At 44.8% G+C, this 18273-nt stretch overlaps 3 protein-coding genes across 4 annotated transcripts in view; all 3 read right to left on the bottom strand.

Annotated features, from left to right (window-relative positions):
• Positions 1–4272: 4272 nt before the first annotated feature.
• LOC139382190 (proteasome 26S subunit, non-ATPase 8) lies at positions 4273–8721 on the bottom strand. 2 transcript variants are annotated; one of them, XM_071126056.1, is made up of 7 exons: positions 8543–8721; positions 8312–8384; positions 6343–6445; positions 6048–6213; positions 5710–5810; positions 5494–5605; positions 4273–5178 (listed from the first exon to the last, which is right to left on the bottom strand). In XM_071126056.1, exons 1-7 carry the CDS (start codon positions 8651–8653, stop codon positions 5041–5043), a joined length of 804 nt encoding a protein of 267 aa, XP_070982157.1. In that variant the 5' UTR covers positions 8654–8721; the 3' UTR covers positions 4273–5040. The 2 variants fall into 2 exon arrangements, with proteins under 2 accessions (XP_070982157.1, XP_070982158.1); XM_071126057.1 differs by having other exon boundaries at positions 5114–5280.
• Positions 8722–11771: 3050 nt separating this feature from the next.
• On the bottom strand, positions 11772–14591 carry LOC139382671 (uncharacterized). The gene is made up of 3 exons (XM_071126760.1): positions 14557–14591; positions 14354–14403; positions 11772–14089 (listed from the first exon to the last, which is right to left on the bottom strand). Exons 1-3 carry the CDS (start codon positions 14589–14591, stop codon positions 13200–13202), a joined length of 975 nt encoding a protein of 324 aa, XP_070982861.1. The 3' UTR covers positions 11772–13199.
• LOC139382395 (EH-domain containing 2b) overlaps positions 14354–18273 on the bottom strand; it is a 43610-nt gene continuing 39690 nt past the window's right edge. Inside the window, exons 6-8 of the mRNA XM_071126406.1 lie at positions 16432–16620; positions 15531–15692; positions 14354–15406 (exon numbers count right to left, since the gene is read on the bottom strand). Of these exons, the coding sequence (XP_070982507.1) occupies positions 14846–15406; positions 15531–15692; positions 16432–16620 (912 nt within the window). The 3' untranslated portion in view covers positions 14354–14845. The remainder of the gene's footprint in view (positions 15407–15530; positions 15693–16431; positions 16621–18273) is intronic.

Below are 18273 nucleotides of genomic sequence, written 5' to 3'. Positions count from 1 at the left end.
ATCTGAATATCTGTCTGTCTGTCCCTCCGTCTGTCTGACCCTCCGTCCGTCTTTCTGAATATATCTCTGTCTGTCTGTCGGTCCCACTGTGTGTCCCTCTGTCTATCTGAATATCTGTCTGTCTGACCCTCCGTCTGTCTCTCTGAATATCTGTCTGTCCGTCTGTCTGAATATATGTCTGTCGGTCCCTCTGTCCGACTGTCTGTCCGTCTGTCTTTTTGGTTGTGTTTTAGATTCCTCGTACATTATGTGATTTGACCACGAGACCGAAGATAAAAAATCAGGTGTAAAAAGAACCCATCTGTCAAAAGTAAAGATACCTTCATAGAAAATGACTCAAGTGAAAGACACCCAGTAAAACACTACCTGAATGAAAGTCTTAAAGTAATTGGTTTTAAATATACTTACGTTTCAAAAGTAAAAGTAGAAATCATTTCATATTCCTTATATTAAGCAAACCACAGCACAATTTGTTTTCTTTTTACATTTACAGATAGCCAGGGGCACACTCAGACATAATTGACAAATTAAGCATTTGTGTTTAGTGAGTCCGCCAGATCAGAGGCAGTAGGGATGACCAGGGATGTTCTCTGTTTAGTGAGTCCTCCAGATCGGAGGCAGTAGGGATGACCAGTGATGTTCTCTGTTTAGTGAGTCCGCCAGATCAGAGGCAGTAGGGATGACCAGGGATGTTCTCTGTTTAGTGAGTCCTCCAGATCAGAGGCGGTAGGGATGACCAGGGATGTTCTCTGTTTAGTGAGTCCTCCAGATCAGAGGCAGTAGGGATGACCAGGGATGTTCTGTTTAGTGAGTCCTCCAGATCAGAGGCAGTAGGGATGACCAGTGATGTTCTCTGTTTAGTGAGTCCTCCAGATCAGAGGCAGTAGGGATGACCAGGGATGTTCTCTGTTTAGTGAGTCCGCCAGATCAGAGGCAGTAGGGATGACCAGGGATGTTCTCTGTTTAGTGAGTCCTCCAGATCAGAGGCAGTAGGGATGACCAGTGATGTTCTCTGTTTAGTGAGTCCGCCAGATCAGAGGCAGTAGGGATGACCAGGGATGTTCTCTGTTTAGTGAGTCCTCCAGATCAGAGGCAGTAGGGATGACCAGGGATGTTCTCTGTTTAGTGAGTCCTCCAGATCAGAGGCAGTAGGGATGACCAGGGATGTTCTCTGTTTAGTGAGTCCTCCAGATCAGAGGCAGTAGGGATGACCAGGGATGTTCTCTGTTTAGTGAGTCCTCCAGATCAGAGGCAGTAGGGATGACCAGGGATGTTCTCTGTTTAGTGAGTCCTCCAGATCAGAGGCAGTAGGGATGACCAGGGATGTTCTCTGTTTAGGGAGTCCTCCAGATCAGAGGCAGTAGGGATGACCAGGGATGTTCTCTGTTTAGTGAGTCCTCCAGATCAGAGGCAGTAGGGATGACCAGTGATGTTCTCTGTTTAGTGAGTCCTCCAGATCAGAGGCAGTAGGGATGACCAGGGATGTTCTCTGTTTAGGGAGTCCTCCAGATCAGAGGCAGTAGGGATGACCAGGGATGTTCTCTGTTTAGTGAGTCCACCAGATCAGAGGCAGTAGGGATGACCAGGGATGTTCTCTGTTTAGTGATTCCTCCAGATCAGAGGCAGTAGGGATGACCAGGGATGTTCTCTGTTTAGTGAGTCCACCAGATCAGAGGCAGTAGGGATGACCAGGGATGTTCTCTTGATAAGTGCGGGAATTTCACATTTTTCCCATCCTGCTAAGAATTAAAAATGTAACGAATACTTTTGGGTGTGAAGGAAAATGTACGGAGTAAAAAGTACATCATTTTCTTTAGGGATGTAGTGAAGTAAAAGAAGTCAAAAAATATAAATAGTAAATTACAGATACCCACAAAAACTACTTAAGTAGTACTTTTTACGTAAGTACTTTAGACCACTGTTAAGTGGTTTTAATACATATTTTTTACTACTACAAGAAGTGCATTTTTGGTGTAGTTTGTTTATAGGCGTCAGTCAGCTTGTCATGTTCCCCAATCCTCTCCCTCCTCAGGATGGAGTATGTGAAGAAGCAGGAGAGTCTGCCTCCCCCTCCCAGCCCACTGAGGCAGGCGTCAGTCAGGGCAGCTCTGAACGGAGTCCCCTTCATCGAGGCTGTCAAAACTTCCACGCCTAAAGTCAAGCCTGCTCACAGAGAGGCCAAGGCCCAGAAAGCCAAGACCTCCAAATCAGACTATAACTTCAACACTACTGCCCAGACAATACAGCCAGCATGCCAGCCACAGAACAACCCAGACCCTGCTAGCAAACCAGACAAACCACCTGGAACTTTAGCAACACCCGTCCCAAATGCTGCCTTATCTGTCCCAAACAACTTGTCCTTTTCTCTTGGGACAACCACACCTTCAGCACAAACACAGAAAGAGAAACGGTCTAAAACCCAACCTCAGACTAAAGCAGCCCCTGAGGCTCAGGGCGCTGGTAGCACCTCGACCAGTTGCACCACGAGCATCACCGGTAAACCAGCGGGGACAGGAAGCAGCAGCCAGCTCACCTTCACTCCCAACTCTGTGAGAGGACGTGCCCAGGCTGCCAGACTGAGGCTGAAGCAGATGAGAGAGGACAAGTCCAGGGCTCAGCCAGCAGAGGACAGGTCCAGGGCTCAGCCAGCAGAGGACAGCAGAGAGGACAGGTCCAGGGCTCAGCCAGCAGAGGACAGCAGAGAGGACATGTCCAGGGCCCAGCCAGCAGAGGGCAGCAGAGAGGACAGGTCCAGGGCCCAGCCAGCAGAGGGCAGCAGAGAGGACAGGTCCAGGGCTCAGCCAGCAGAGGACAGCAGAGAGGACAGGTCCAGGGCTCAGCCAGCAGAGGACAGCAGAGAGGACAGATACAGGGCTCAGCCAGCAGAGGGCAGCAGAGAGAACCACCTCTCGACAGAGCCACCCAGAGCTTCACATCGAGCTCCAGTTCAACCCCCACCACGACCCCTCACACCAGGACCAAGCCAATATCGAGGCCCTATCACCATCAAGCAGGGACAGAAGCCCTCAAGAGGACAGCCAGAAGCCAGACCCACTACAGAGGGCAAGAAACAGCCAGAGGTCAAACCCTCAGAGGGCAAGAAACAGCCAGAGGTCAAACCCTCAACAGAGGGCAAGAAACAGCCAGAGGTCACACCCTCAACAGAGGGCAAAAGTCCACAGCTGCTGCAGGAGGGCATCATGGAAGCATCAGGATTCACCAGGACACACTACACTAACTGGTACGCATCTAATGCCCAGTTGCCCTCCTTTACAGAGCCCATGGTTGCCGAGGCAACACAGCTGATGGACAGGTATCAGAAGTATTGTAATGAGTTCCATTATCCTGATGGCAGAGGTGTGGTAGACTTCTCCAATTTCAGCATGTCTACAACACTTGGCGGTAAGGTGAGGGAGGTGGATGATCCTACAGAGGTAAACGCAGCCTTTGAGGAGTGGTACAGTGGCATCAACCCTTTCACACCTAAAACTCCTACTGCTGCTGACATACCCACTACCCAGCTACCCCAGGCCTCAGACTCAAAACCCACGCCAGACACCCCAGCCAAGGCTCCTCCCGCCCAGTCCAGGAAGAAACGGACACAAGCGATGGCTCAGTCCAGGAAGGCAGAAAAGGTGAAGACAAAGGATACCAAGAAAGTGGAACAAATTGAGGATATCCCACCAGCCTCTCCCCCGTCTCCCAAGTGCCCTCCCTACCCATCAGGCTGCTGGCACCCGTTCACGGTGGATAAGTCCTGCTTGCGCCAGGCCCGCTGCCAGCACCGTGCCACTAACGCAGCGCTGCCACCCAACGTCACCAAGTGGTGAGTCACACTAACACACTTCAACCTTAGCCTCGCTACCTATCAAACTACACAGCGTTGGCGCCGTCATTTGATATCTCATTCCCCTTGTGAGTGTAGTGTGTGATATAACACTATTGATGTGTCAAGCTATGGCACCAAGTCACAGAGGAAAGAAAATATCCTATTTTATTCCTATACTAGCTTGATCCTTTCTAGTCCCCCCCCGTTGGAGAAAGACAACCTGTCTCTTCTCCCCCATCAGGTTGAACGTGAGGAGGAACTACCTGTGTGAGCCCCCCTGGGTCACCACGGCAACCCTAGCCACCTCCCTAGCGCTGAGAGAGAGAGGAGAGACTCGCTAGTGACAACACACATTCATTCACAAATACTGGAGGAAATATTTATACCGAGTAGTACAGTAGTCATGTTAAGTCACCTATTAAAATTACACTGTAGACCATAAGTCAGGAACAAAAAGATTTTATTATTTTAAAAATGTCAAAAATGTTGATAATCTTTCAGAAACAAACATTCGTATTTTCCAGATCAATTAGATTACAAACCATTGAGGAGGTGGAGCAAGACATTAAACAAATACTTTTACAGCAATTCTCTTTGTCAGTTGCCAGGAGACGAGGCCAGGGCATTGAAAACCCTAGAGTTTGAAGATGATACCTCAGAGGACAAGGAGAAGCCAAATAAGCAGGTGTAATAACGCAGGACGTCAACCATTTAGAGACATATGGAAGACCACCACTGTATTGGCCACTATGCTACAGCACACTATGAATTAGTAAATGGACTGAGAGGAAAATGGCAAATTACACCCTATTCCCTAGACATAAACTCTCCAAAAACGTTCCTCAAAGCAGTCAGGGTAAATAGAAACTTGGACATTAGAATGTGCCAACACGTCAATCTTTAAACTCGGGGGAACTCCTAAAAAAAGGTGGACAAGGAGCCACTGAACAGACTGACCTTAGATGTGAAGTGATGACTTTATTTCAGTACATTTTACTGCGATGCGTAAAACACACCGTCAGACTAGGATGTAAAAATAATAATAAACTTGCCTCGTCTCTTATCGGCGCCGTGAGAAGCAGGTTGAGTGGTACAGAATGACAAAGTGTTGGAAAATCTACCAGTCTGACAATCTGTCAGCATTTGAGGACTGTATGTTTGCATGTGTCTGTGTCATGAATATATCTAGCTTCTGTAGTACGGCGTTCTCTCTACACAATCATCTCCAGCTGACGTGCATATTCGATGACCTGCGTAGCCAGCTCGGTGGAGGGGATGTTGACTTCCTCTGTCCTCTGCTGTTGGCTACTGAACGAGTAGTAGCCATCTGGGCTCTGGGTCCAGCCCCGCTGTAAACACAGACAACTTTAATATGACGAGAGGCTCTGGGTCCAGCCCCGCTGTAAACACAGACAACTTTAATATGACGAGAGGCTCTGGGTCCAGCCCCGCTGTAACACAGACAACTTTAATATGATGAGATGGGACTAAACTCAAGTTCTAAGGATAGCCCATACTGTCAAATCCAGGAGCATGTTCAGTTAGCCTGGTCCCAGATCTGTTTGCGCTGTAAAGCCAACTCCTATGGTCCTTCGTCAAACAGATCTTGGACCAGGCTAGTGTTCAGTAGGGCACAGAACAGAGTAAAACAGACATGAACTAACCTTGTTGGCATACTCTGTCATGTTGTTTGGGGAGGAGAAGAAAAGGACTCTGGTAGCTTCGTTGAACTGAATCTGTTTATAAGCCTTCTCTATGCACCCAGCAATCTCATCGCTGAAACAGAGAAGGAACACACAGTGTCATTGACCGGACCACCAGGATGACGCATCCAATCCAGGCAAAAATATTAATTCATCCAATGTCATGCTGTCTCTTACCGGATGGTGTCTAGCAGAATGTCTATGAAGAAGGTGTAGCTCTCAGCAGGGATGTTACCTTTGGCCAGAAACACCTTGTTGTAACTTCCCTCCATCAGGTACTGACAGGAAGTTAAACAAACAATTCAAAACAGACATTCTACAAGTCAGTTCTACACATGGAAGTTAAATGGCTCCACAAAGATAAACAAAGATAGAAATGAGAAAAGAACAAATGAAGAAGACATCTGTAAGGTGAAAATTTGAATTCCTGCTGAAGACATTTAACTAGGTCAACGAAGGCCAGAATATGACTCTTCTTGGGGGAGATAACGAGGGCCTGACGCAGTAGCAGTTACCTGCTCTAAGGAGACTGGGTGGCGGATGTAGACGTTGGTCTGGATGTCTTTAGCAGTCAGCCTCTCCAGCTCTGTGTGGAACTCTGACACGCGGTTCTGGGACAGCAGAAAGAGGAGATTCAGGCCCAGTAGCTGGTGCATGTAGGCCGACTCTGGCAACTCATCCCTGGACGGAGGGAGAAAGTGAGACACTGATCTAGTTGTTTGAACAAGCATAGGTTGAGATGCTCTGGGAATATATTGAGAAAGATTTAAGGTATTATTTTGAACATGAAAACAAAATAAGTGACATTACTTGTAATCAAAGTAGTAACATTTGAGCTGGGCCATGTATCTCTCAAAGGAAGGGATGTCCTTCTTTAGGATAGCCCACAGAGCCCCGATCTCCAGAACATCACCTGAGAAACAACGTAGACAAATCTGTTAGCCACTGTTGTCATCCAGTTGATATATGATCAAACCCTGATATCTTAATAAGTTATCACACACCGAAATTATTCTGCTGATTCTGAGCAATGACTCCGGAAAGTCCTTAATATTGACAAGCGTGTAGGAAGACATAACAACAAAAATATGAGGTAGTTAGCCTCGTCGCCCCCGGGAGACATGTACAGTTCCCGTCGCTTAAGACCACATCCTGTACCCAGAAAACATATTTACCAGCTCTCTGGTTGACCTGTTTCAGGCTATAGAATGTGTGAACTATGGTCAATTTTCTGATGCTCACTCCCTAGTCCCTATACTCTGTTGTGGTTGCCATGGGAGATTAGTGCCTGATCCAAGATGGCAATGCACCTTTAGGGAAATATGTGAATTCCGTCAACTCTGGAAAAGTTGGATATAAATACATTTTCACACATTGTATAGCCCGAAATGACTGGTAAGGCATTCCAGATTTATAGATTTGCCTTTGTGATGAGAAAAGTTTCTGGGAAATAGATCAACCAGGAGGGCTGGTAAATATGTTTTCGGGGTACGGGATGTCACCTTCGGCGACGAGAGATCAATATGTAACTTTAGTGCATTTCCAAGTAACATGATAATTCAGATGGCCACTCCAACTTCACTCTCATGTGGGTGCTAGCAAGCAGGCTAGGTAATGCTAGGTATTAAACAGCCAATCCGGTAGGGTCTGGAAGCTCCATTGAGCTTCGATTGGTCAATAACCTTGTGATATCACAGAATATTTACATACGGTTAATCTTTCCCAGAGAAGAAGAGGCCCAACTCAGCAGTCTCCATCCAGCAGGTGGTGTATTTTCATTGTTTCGCCCACCAAGCAAGGCATTTTTGTATAAGGTCAATGTGTCAAATTTGGTTAACAAAAAAAGATTGCTTACTTGCTGCGTGGGGTTCATTTGTTCTAATAGACGTTTCATAATATTTAAGTTTGTTCTGATAGGACATGACATCCCAGCCACTTAAAAAAAAAAAACACTATATCAAGAGTTCTCGCCAGATAGCTATGCATATTCAGAGCATGAGGTTAGTAGTATCTCTCCTTTCAATACAGGCGGTTGACGTCAACAACCCACAGCGAATATTCAGAAAAGGATTACAATAATAAGATGTTTCCACCAATCCAAAGAATGGATAGACGAGAGCTAGACAGCCCAACTGTGCCGCTTTGTGGACAACGACTCCCACTCCTAGGTCCAAGAGACATGCATCTTGTTAGTGTATCCATAATCTGCTGCTTTCCCTCCCTCGCATTACCCAAAGGTCCCTCCAATTCCCTCAATTGAAAATGAACGGGGCTCCGTTGTTTCTTAGCCCCCATCGTTTTGTGTGTAAATGCACTGTTACAGGTCTCACTGAGAGAAGAGGCTATGGGTTAGCTGGGTCATTCCAACTGTAAGGTGCTATTCGGACCTCAACTTTTGAATGAATATATATATATCAGAAAAAGTACATGTTTGACTTCCACATCAGCATACTGGTCAAGCTCAGGCACTTAAAACATTTGGGGTCCATTTTCCAATTTGTTACGTGCATAAACATAGCAGGGTTGTAAATGTTGAGCCTAAATTGACCATAGCTCTGAGTGAACAAGACCTGAGCTAGCATATTGGTGAACAGGATTTTAACTATCAAACATATTTTAACATTTACAGACTAACATGAAGGTAAAAATGTACTGACATTATATTTAAAGTCTATATTTAAACCACATTTGACACTAAATAATAAGTTATATTTCCTGGGGCCAGAAAAGGTAGGAACGTTTGCCAGTTAGCATTTTGATGTGATAACTAGTAACTTACGAGCTAAAATAAGCTGCTGTTTGGTGAGCTTAGTTCCAGTCGTTGGTAAGAAGTTTAACTCCAATAACGAGATCTGTAGAAAGAAATAGCAACGGACGGTTGATATCTTTGTAAAAACAATTGGTTACGTTAGCTTAGCTAACGTTAGCTTAGCAATACTAGCTAATTGACAAAATACAGTATAATTTAGGTTCGAGGGTGAAGAAACTAAATATTGTAATAGCTTTTTACCTTGAGCTTGCTCAAAATGTCTCCACATTTGTTCAGATTTGGATTTTTCTTGTTCCATTCCGTTTTCAATGTTTCATATAGCCCCGCGGTCTCTTTCAGTACAGACGCCATGGTGATTCTGCAAAATGTACGACACCGGACGCTTTGAATACGGTACGCGACTGTCGTAAAACAGCTCTGTTGATAAAGAGTATATATTATATTGACAAGATAGTCAAGTGACCACTCGAACAATGGAAATACTTTGCCCGAACATTTTTATTTTCTTGTCTGAATATTGTCAAGATCGACACATTCTCACATAGCCGTTGCTAAGTCATAAATTGACACTTCAGTGTTGTGCTGTTTATTTCGGATTGTTTTTTTAAAAAACGATGAAGATGTTCAGATGAAAGTATAAATGCAATTTGTTGACCCCCGAAACACCTTGGACTTGGATACACATTATCCCGAATAAAAACATAACAGTATACAGTAACAGTATAACTTTAGACCGTCCCCTCGCCCATACCCGGGCGCGAACCAGGGACCCTCTGCACACATCAACAACAGTCACCCACGAAGCATCGTTACCCATCGCTCCACAAAAGTCGCGGCCCTTGCAGAGCAAGGTCTCAGAGCAAGTGACGTCACCGATTGAAACGCTATTTAGTGTGCACCACCGCTAACTAGCTAGCCGTTTCACATCCGTCACACAAAGAGTGATCTAACCTAACTATTTCACAACAGGTACCTTATACACACAAGTGTAAAGGGATGAAGAATATGTACATAAATATATATGAATGAGTGATGGTACAGAACGGCATAGGCAAGATGCAGTAGATGGTATCGAGTACAGTGTATACATATGAGATGAGTAATGTAGGGAATGTAAACATTATATTAAGTGGCATTGTTGAAAGTGGCTAGTGATACATTTTTTTACATGTATGGCAGCAGCCACTCAGTGTTAGTGGTGGCTGTTTAACAGTCTGATGGCCTTGAAATAGAAGCTGTTTTTCAGTCTCTCGGTCCCAGCTTTGATGCACCTGTACTGACCAAAGATAAACAAACCAAACTGTTTTAGGGAACAACACTGTTCTCATAGCATGTGACATTCATTTAAATCAAAAGCAGTTCTTTGTCTAGTACATACAAAATCAACAAAAAAGGTGAATCAACAAATACATGTATTCTTGTGTGTCAACAACAGCTACAACTCCGATATAAAGTATTTTTTTCATAGATGGCGAAATACCACGTGCGTCCACTTCAATCAGTGCATTTGTAACAACCTAACAATTACGAAATGTATATTCGGTTAAATACGCCTCGCGTAGCAAATTAGCAATTACAGTTGTTGAACAAATTCGACACTCGTTGACCTCTATACAAAAATTCCTCACTTCGTGATCTTATTTTCCTGGGCAGATTTTGGGCCGAGTAAACCCTCTTGCTTCGCCTCTTCCTCTCTGCTATTGCAAAAAATAACTTCTTCTTCTTCTACGTTCGAATTCTAGTGCAAATGGTGCGTTCATACCTCCTACAGGCCGACGTAACATCGTCGTGTTTCTGAAAAATAGTAAACATCTTTACAAAAAATATTTATGTCCAGTAGATGGCGCTCATTCAAAGTTAAATATATCCAAAGTCCTTTCCATGCTTTTAATCCTTCACGGGGCGTCTTGGTGAGGATTTCCCCATGTATCCGCCCAATGACGTAGTTGGAGACCCCTGTTTAGTGGGCTGTTCTCTGGGGGTGTTCCATACTCTGTATGGTTCTCATATGCTGTAGTCTTGACGCCATGTGAATGCCACGTAGAATGTTTTTGTGTGTGTGTGTGTGTGTGTGGAAAATGTTTTTGAGCAACTAAATCGTTTTGAAACAGCTCATGAGGAAATGTCAAGACATTTGCTCCACATTATTGTTGTGTTGGAAAGGCAACACTGTTCTGTCAGCAGAATTGCCCGTTGATCTGATTAGGAAATCTGGGAAAAGGTTAGTGTGTTATTCAAAGAAGAGATTTCCTACAGGGCTTGGACATATCTTGTCTATTTGAAACTGTCTGGTGGAAATTAGTAGCAGCAGACCAGAACCCATCCAAGACACACACACACACACAGCAAGTCATGGGTACGGCCTAAACATCTTGTTCCTAGGGAAAAGTCCAAATAGGGGGATGTTGTTAATGCCTATAATAAAGGTAGTGTCTAGAGGCTGAGCTGCAGCCCAAGGAAACTTAGCGGACCCCAGGAAAGCTGATATTAATAGTTCTAGGGCCAGCCCACCACATTCCTAGCATGTGAGTCACACTGTACACTAGGAGAGAGAGAGAGAGAGAGAGAGAGAGAGAGAGAGAGAGAGAGAGAGAGAGAGAGAGAGAGAACGAGATGGGGGAGAGAGAGGGAAAGATAACGAGAGGGGGGAGAGAGGGGGAGACAGGGAAAGAGAGCGGGGGAGACAGGGAAAGAGAGCGGGGGAAGGAATGACTGTTTCTTATTTGTATTTCTTTCCATGGAGGAGTGAAAGAGGCAGGGAGACCAGACCACCCCTCCCTCCCTCCCCCCCTGCCTCCCTCCCTCCGCAAACCTTAAAAGACTACACACACGCACACGAACACACATTTTAGAGACACTTACGCCAGAAAGAATTCAACAGAGTATAAACAGAGAGTATGATACCTCATGATCTACTGTGCTGTATGTTGGTTGGTTAAACCTGGAACTGCTTGAACTAGAAGGCTGGAGAGAGATTTGGATACGTTTTTTTTTGGCGTGTTTGTGTTTAAGGGAGAACGGGAGAGAATGAGTGAGTGTACCACTGGAAAATGGTGGTATGGGGTTTTGGCCTGGAGCACTGTGACTCACTGTTTATCTGACTGTCATTGAGGAACCAAGTGAACATTATACTGTTGCTATAAAGGAGAATCAGCCTGCATCCACTGCTATGTCTTGTTTGAAATATAAAATATAGTTTTTACTGTGTTGCCTAAATATGGTATGTTCTGTATGTGACTAGATACATATTCTGTTTTGTGTCCAGAACACTTAACATTCTACTGTTCCACACATGGCAGATATTGAAAAAAAATATTTGCCTCGTGCTACACACTTAGTCAAAGTCTTGTCTAATCTACTATTTAATCCACAGATTGACTTGGATCTCTTTTTCCTTTCTCTAAACACTGATGAATTCAACTTCATCTCCTCTTCATTCTGAACAAGAGGTCATCGGAGGTCATCAGAACACAGTTCATACCGTTTATTAGGCAGTTATAATAATACACATGGTTAGCAGTTGGTGAAGCTAGCTGTGTACAGTAGTCAGTAAAAATAGATCAACAAACCAAACTGTTTTAGGGAACAACACTGTTCTCATAGCATGTGACATTCATTTCAAACAAAGGCAGGTCTTTGTCCAGTACATACAAAAATCAACAGCAAAAAAATATATATAATGAATCAAAAAATACATGTATTCTTTTTTTGCCATGAGAGAAAGAAAAAAGTATGCGAGGAAAAATGGCAAGTTACTGTAAAACTGTGGTACATTACTGTAAAACTATGGCACATTACCTTAAAACGATGGCACGTTACTGTAAAACAATGGCATGTTACTGTAAAACAATGGCATGTTACTGTAAAACAATGGCACATTACTGTAAAACAATGGCACGTTACTGTAAAACAATGGCACGTTACTGTAAAACAATGGCACGTTACTGTAAAACTATACTATAGAAATGCTGTAATGTCCCTGGTTAGACCAGTCCCCTACAGACAGACAGAGAGATGACTAAACAAGCTTCATACTGTTGCTAATAGCACCAGCTGTCTATCAAATACATGTGTAGATTAGTGTACTCATATTAGTGTGTATATGAGTAGTCTGTTTATATTTGTTTAAACACTCCCTGCTAAATAGCTCCATGTAAAAGCAAGTCAAATATAGTACGGAGTAAGTCGGATACATGTATACCGGTAATCGTATCAGTGTGTAATTAACAGTAGACTAGTCAGTCAGTGATGCCACTGTGGACCCAGTCATCCAAAGAATGTTGAGTTAAACAGTAGATGTGAAATAGTGAGGATTTATAATAATGTAATGTCGTTTCTGACATAACAACATCTGTGTGAGAATATAACATATACACATGCAAGACTTCTAGAAAGATAATGTGTGGTTAAGGAGTTCTGCTAGTTTGGAGAAAGTAGTGTTCAGAGTAGAGTGGAGTAGAGTAGAATTTAGTAGAGTGTAATAGAGTAGAATGTAGTGGAGTGTAATAGAGTAGAATGTAGTAGAGTGGAGTGTAGTAGAGTAGAATGTAGTAGAGTAGAATTCAGTAGAGTGGAGTGTAGTAGAGTAGAATGTAGTAGAGTATAATTCAGTAGAGTGGAGTGTAGTAGAGTATAATGTATTAGAGTAGAATTTAGTAGAGTGGAGTGTAGTAGAGTAGAATGTAGTGGAGTGGAGTGTAGTAGAGTAGAATTTAGTAGAGTGGAGTGTAGTAGAGTAGAATGTAGTAGAGTAGAATTTAGTAGAATGTAGTAGAGTGGAGTAGAGTAGAGTAGAATGTAGTAGAGTGGAGTGTAGTAGAATGTAGTAGAGTGGAGTGTAGTAGAGTAGAATGTAGTGGAGTGGAATTTAGTAGAGTGGAGTGGAGTATAGTAGAATTTAGTAGAGTGGAGTATAGTATAATTTAGTAGAGTGTAGTATAGTAGAATGTAGTAGAGTAGAATGTGGCAGAGTAGAATGGAGTGGAGTGTAGTAGAGTAGAATGTAGTAGAGTAGGATGTGGCAGAGTAGAATGGAGTAGAGTAGAATGTAGTAGAGTAGAATGTAGTAGAGTAGAATGTAGTAGAGTAGAATGTAGTAGAGTAGAATGTAGTAGAGTAGAATGTAGTAGAGCAGAGTGTAGTCGAGTAGAATGTAGTAGAGCAGAGTGTAGTAGAGTAGAGTGTAATAGTGTAGTAGAGTAGAGTGTAGTAGTGTGGTAGAGTGTAGTGTAATGTAGTGTAGAGTGGAGTGGAGTAGTGTAGTAGAGTAGAGTGTAGGAGAGTGGGGTATAGTGTAGTGTAGTGTAGTAGAGTGTAGTAGGATAGTAGAGTGTAGTAGAGTGGAGTAGTGGAGTGGAGTAGAATGTAGTAGATTAGAGTGGAGCAGAGTAGGGTGTAGTAGAGTAGAGTGTAGTAGAGTGTAGTGGAGTGAAGGAGAGTGGAGTGTAGTAGAGTGGAGTGTAGGAGAGTGGAGTAGAGTAGAGTGGAGTGGAGTAGAGTGGAGTAGAGTGGAGTGTAGTAGAGTGTAGGAGAGTGCAGTGGAGTGTAGTAGAGTGGAGTGAAGGAGAGGAGTGTAGTAGAGTAGAGTGTAGTGGAGTAGAGTGGAGTGAAGGAGAGTGGAGTGTAGGACAGTGTAGTGGAATAGAGTAGAGTGGAGTGGAGTGAAGGAGAGTAGAGTAGAATGTAGTAGAGTAGATCGGCATAGTACAGTAGCATACAATATAGTATAATAGATTAGAGAAGTAGAGTATAATAGAGTATAATAGAGTAGAGAAGTAGAGTATAATAGAGTATAATAGAGTAGAGAAGTAGAGTATAATATAGTATAATAGAGTAGAGAAGTAGAGTATAATATAGTATAATAGAGTAGAGAAGTAGAGTATAATAGAGTAGAGAAGTAGAGTATAATATAGTATGATAGAGTAGAGAAGTAGAGTATAATATAGTATAATAGAGTAGAGAAGTAGAGTATAATATAGTATAATAGAGTAGAGAAGTAGAGTATAATATAGTATAATAGAGTAGAGAAGTAGAGTATAATAGAGTATAATATAGTAGAGCAGTAGAGTATAATGTAGTATAATAGAGTAGAGCAGCGTGGGCTTTATTTGACCTCAGCTCAGCTAAACACATGATCCAGTAAGACGAAATTGGGGTGCATTTCAATAGCGTAAAGTATCTCCCCTTCCTCCTTTCCTTTCATTCATCTGCACTACGGGAAAGGAACCAGACTGGAGACACACTGGACTCCAGACCACAAATCACAACGGGAGGGAGGTTCGAGTCTCATCTCCGCGCCTCTGTCAAGCCTTTTCTTCCTGTCTCCCTCTCGAAGACCAGAGATGAAAAGACCAGAGGAAGCTACCTTAGACTATCGAGATACACCCAGGGGCTTAACTTAGACTATCAAGATGCACCCAGGGGCTGACAGACATAAAGACAAGGAGACAAGAGGACAACGTGGGGGGGGGGGGCAGTAGCGTGTGTGTCAGCCGTCAGAGGGCTATACTGTCAGCTCCACAGGGTGGGTTGATGTAATAGTCTCTATATATCCGATCCTTTCATTCTGCGCTTGGAAGGGGGCACCAGACGGGCGGGCAGTTCAGGGGGCAGACCATGCCCCTCTAACTTCACCTCGATCAGGTGGCTGGCCAGGGCAAACTCCTCGTCATCCAGCATGCCATCCCGGTCCACATCCGACAGCTTCCAGATCCTCCCCAGGACGGAGTTTGGCAGCCGGGTGCTCACCATCCAGTCCTTGGCCTTGGTGCCACTCAGCTTGCCCTCGTTGGGCGCCAGGTTGTAGAAGATCTCGTCGTATTTGGGCTTGTCCTTGGTCACTACCCAGGCCATCTCGCCCTCTTCCTCGCCTTCCTCCCCTCCATTCTCCACCTCTCCGAATGGGTCGTTCTCCACGAAGGGCCCGGCGCGGGTTCCCAGGAAGGCCCCCCCCTGCACCCCTGGTTGCACCCCCGCGTCAATCTCCTCCTGGCGTAGCAGGGGCATGAGCTTGGCGATGTCGGACGCCAGCAGCTCGTCCAGAGCGGCCATCAGGGACGGCTTCAGGGGCTTGAACTTAGTGAAGTCATGGATCAACAGTTGCTCCTGGATGGGAAACAGAGACCACAGCACACTAGTTAGCCGATCATCTGGCAAATATTACAGAAAGATGAACTACCAGACTTCAGCGTCGGACATTCAAACCGGAATAGAAACAATCTAAACAGACCTGCATCTTGGCGCAGTCAGGGAAGTCCCCAGCAGAGATATGGTGCTGCAGCTGGATCTTGGAGAAGATGACAGGAAGCTGGTAGATCAGGTTCTTCTTCATTTTGTCCTTCCTGAAGGTTGGCATTTCCTTCTTTAGATAGCTGATGATGTGGGCATGCACCTGGAGGGAGAGAGATGAGGGGGGAGAGAGAGAGAGAGATGTGGGGGGAAGGAGAGAGAGGGTTGGGGCAGGGAGAGAGAGAGGGTTGAGGGGGAGAGGAATGTGGGGGGAGAGGGATGTGGGGGAGGGAGAGAGAGGGTTGAGGGGGGAGAGGGATGTGGGGGAGGGAGAGAGAGGGTTGAGGGATATGGGGGAGGGAGAGAGAGGAGGGGTGGGGGAGGGAGAGAGAGGGGGGAGAGAGAAAGAAAGAGAGTGAAGGGTAGAGCGAGAGAATTAGAGGGGAGGGTGGAAAAACTTCAGCTCTCTCTCTCTCTCTCTCTCTCTCTCTCTCTCTCTCTCTCTCTCTCTCTCTCTCTCTCTCTCTCTCTCTCTCTCTCTCTCTCTCTCTCTCTCTCTCTCTCTCTCTCTCTCTCTCTCTCTCTCTCTCATGAACCTAGTAAAACACCTTATTCCTCAGTAACGCGGTCTCCTAGACAGGATGTGTGTTACTGAGTTGATTATATCATACCATCTACTTCAACAGAAAGGGATGAGTGAGTGACGTTGATAAGCGAAAGACAGAGAAAGAGAGATCCAGATAGATATACCATTTGTTTTCTAGTTTGGTAATTACAGGGCTCATCTGTAAAAAAAAAAAAAGACCTTGGTCTTAACATGACTTCCTGTCAAAATAAAGATGAAATAAAACATTTTTAAAAAATAAAACAATTCTAGAGAGAGAGAGAGAGAGAGAACCTACCCTGACCAGTCGTGCCCTCTTCACCAGGTCGTTGAGTTTCCTGAGGGCTGCGTTATGAGGAAGGTTCTGGATGTCACTAAACAGATCTTCCTCTTCCAGCTCAAACAGACGACGGTTATCAGGGACCAGCAGCGGCTCGGACCAGAACGACCCGATATACACCCTCAAGACCTCTGGAGTGTTGAACACCTGTTAATCATATCAATAATATCAATCAATTGGATCACAAAGTGTTATACACACGCCTAACTGCTTTACATGCTAACGTTAGTTAGCTAACATTACGGGCTAACGCTAGTTCAAATCAAATCAAATTTTATTTGTCACATACACATGATTAGCAGATGTTAATGCGAGTGTAGCGAAATGCTTGTGCTTCTAGTTCCGACAATGCAGTAATAACAAGTAATCTAACTAACAATTCCAAAACTACTGTCTTGTACACAGTGTAAGGGGATAAATAATATGTACATAAGGATATATGAATGAGTGATGGTACAGAGCAGCATAGGCAAGATACAGTAGATGGTATCGAGTACCGTATGTACAAATGAGATGAGTATGTAAACAAAGTGGCATAGTTTAAAGTGGCTAGTGATACATGTATTACATAAGGATACAGTCGATGATATAGAGTACAGTATATACGTATGCATATGAGATGAATAATGTAGGGTAAGTAACATTATATAAGGTAGCATTGTTTAAAGTGGCTAGTGATATATTTACATAATTTCCCATCAATTCCCATTATTAAAGTGGCTGGAGTTGAGTCAGTGTCAGTGTGTTGGCAGCAGCCACTCAGTGTTAGTGGTGGCTGTTTAACAGTCTGATGGCCTTGAGATAGAAGCTGTTTTTCAGTCTCTCGGTCCCAGCTTTGATGCACCTGTACTGACCTCGCCTTCTGGATGATAGCGGGGTGAACAGGCAGTGGCTCGGGTGGTTGATGTCCTTGATGATCTTTATGGCCTTCCTGTGACATCGGGTGGTGTAGGTGTCCTGGAGGGCAGGTAGTTTGCCCCCGGTGATGCGTTGTGCAGACCTCACTACCCTCTGGAGAGCCTTACGGTTGAGGGTGGTGCAGTTGCCATACCAGGCGGTGATACAGCCCGCCAGGATGCTCTCGATTGTGCATCTGTAGAAGTTTGTGAGTGCTTTTGGTGACAAGCCAAATTTCTTCAGCCTCCTGAGGTTGAAGAGGCGCTGCTGCGCCTTCTTCACGATGCTGTCTGTGTGAGTGGACCAATTCAGTTTGTCTGTGATGTGTATGCCGAGGAACTTAAAACTTGCTACCCTCTCCACTACTGTTCCATCGATGTGGATAGGGGGGTGTTCCCTCTGCTGTTTCCTGAAGTCCACAATCATCTCCTTAGTTTTGTTGACGTTGAGTGTGAGGTTATTTTCCTGACACCACACTCCGAGGGCCCTCACCTCCTCCCTGTAGGCCGTCTCGTCGTTGTTGGTAATCAAGCCTACCAATGTTGTGTCGTCCGCAAACTTGATGATTGAGTTGGAGGCGTGCGTGGCCACGCAGTCGTGGGTGAACAGGGAGTACAGGAGAGGGCTCAGAACGCACCCTTGTGGGGCCCCAGTGTTGAGGATCAGCGGAGAGGAGATGTTGTTGCCTACCCTCACCACCTGGGGGCGGCCCGTCAGGAAGTCCAGTACCCAGTTGCACAGGGCGGGGTCGAGACCCAGGGTCTCGAGCTTGATGACGAGCTTGGAGGGTACTATGGTGTTGAATGCCGAGCTGTAGTCGATGAACAGCATTCTCACATAGGTATTCCTCTTGTCCAGATGGGTTAGGGCAGTGTGCAGTGTGGTTGAGATTGCATCGTCTGT

The sequence above is a fragment of the Oncorhynchus clarkii genome, chromosome 24 (genome assembly GCF_045791955.1).
Source record: "Oncorhynchus clarkii lewisi isolate Uvic-CL-2024 chromosome 24, UVic_Ocla_1.0, whole genome shotgun sequence".
NCBI classification, from domain to species: Eukaryota; Metazoa; Chordata; class Actinopteri; order Salmoniformes; family Salmonidae; genus Oncorhynchus; species Oncorhynchus clarkii.
Note: the sequence above shows the minus strand (reverse complement) of the source record. Positions and strands in the feature narration are given on the sequence as shown.

Excerpts from the sequence above, each read along its gene's own strand:
- LOC139382190 (XM_071126056.1), bottom strand. The coding sequence starts at position 8,653 with ATGGCGTCTGTACTGAAAGAGACCGCGGGGCTATATGAAACATTGAAA. Across the intron at positions 5,811-6,047 it reads ACCCAGTCTCCTTAGAGCAG|TACCTGATGGAGGGAAGTTA; the intron begins GTAACTGCTACT and ends ACTTCCTGTCAG. Across the intron at positions 5,179-5,493 it reads TGACAGAGTATGCCAACAAG|CGGGGCTGGACCCAGAGCCC; the intron begins GTTAGTTCATGT and ends CTGTGTTTACAG.
- LOC139382671 (XM_071126760.1), bottom strand. The coding sequence starts at position 14,591 with ATGAGACTCGAACCTCCCTCCCGTTGTGATTTGTG. Across the intron at positions 14,404-14,556 it reads CCCTCCCGTTGTGATTTGTG|CCCACGCTGCTCTACTCTAT; the intron begins GTCTGGAGTCCA and ends GGTCAAATAAAG. Across the intron at positions 14,090-14,353 it reads TATACTCTACTGCTCTACTA|TATTATACTCTACTTCTCTA; the intron begins TATTATACTCTA and ends TCTATTATACTC.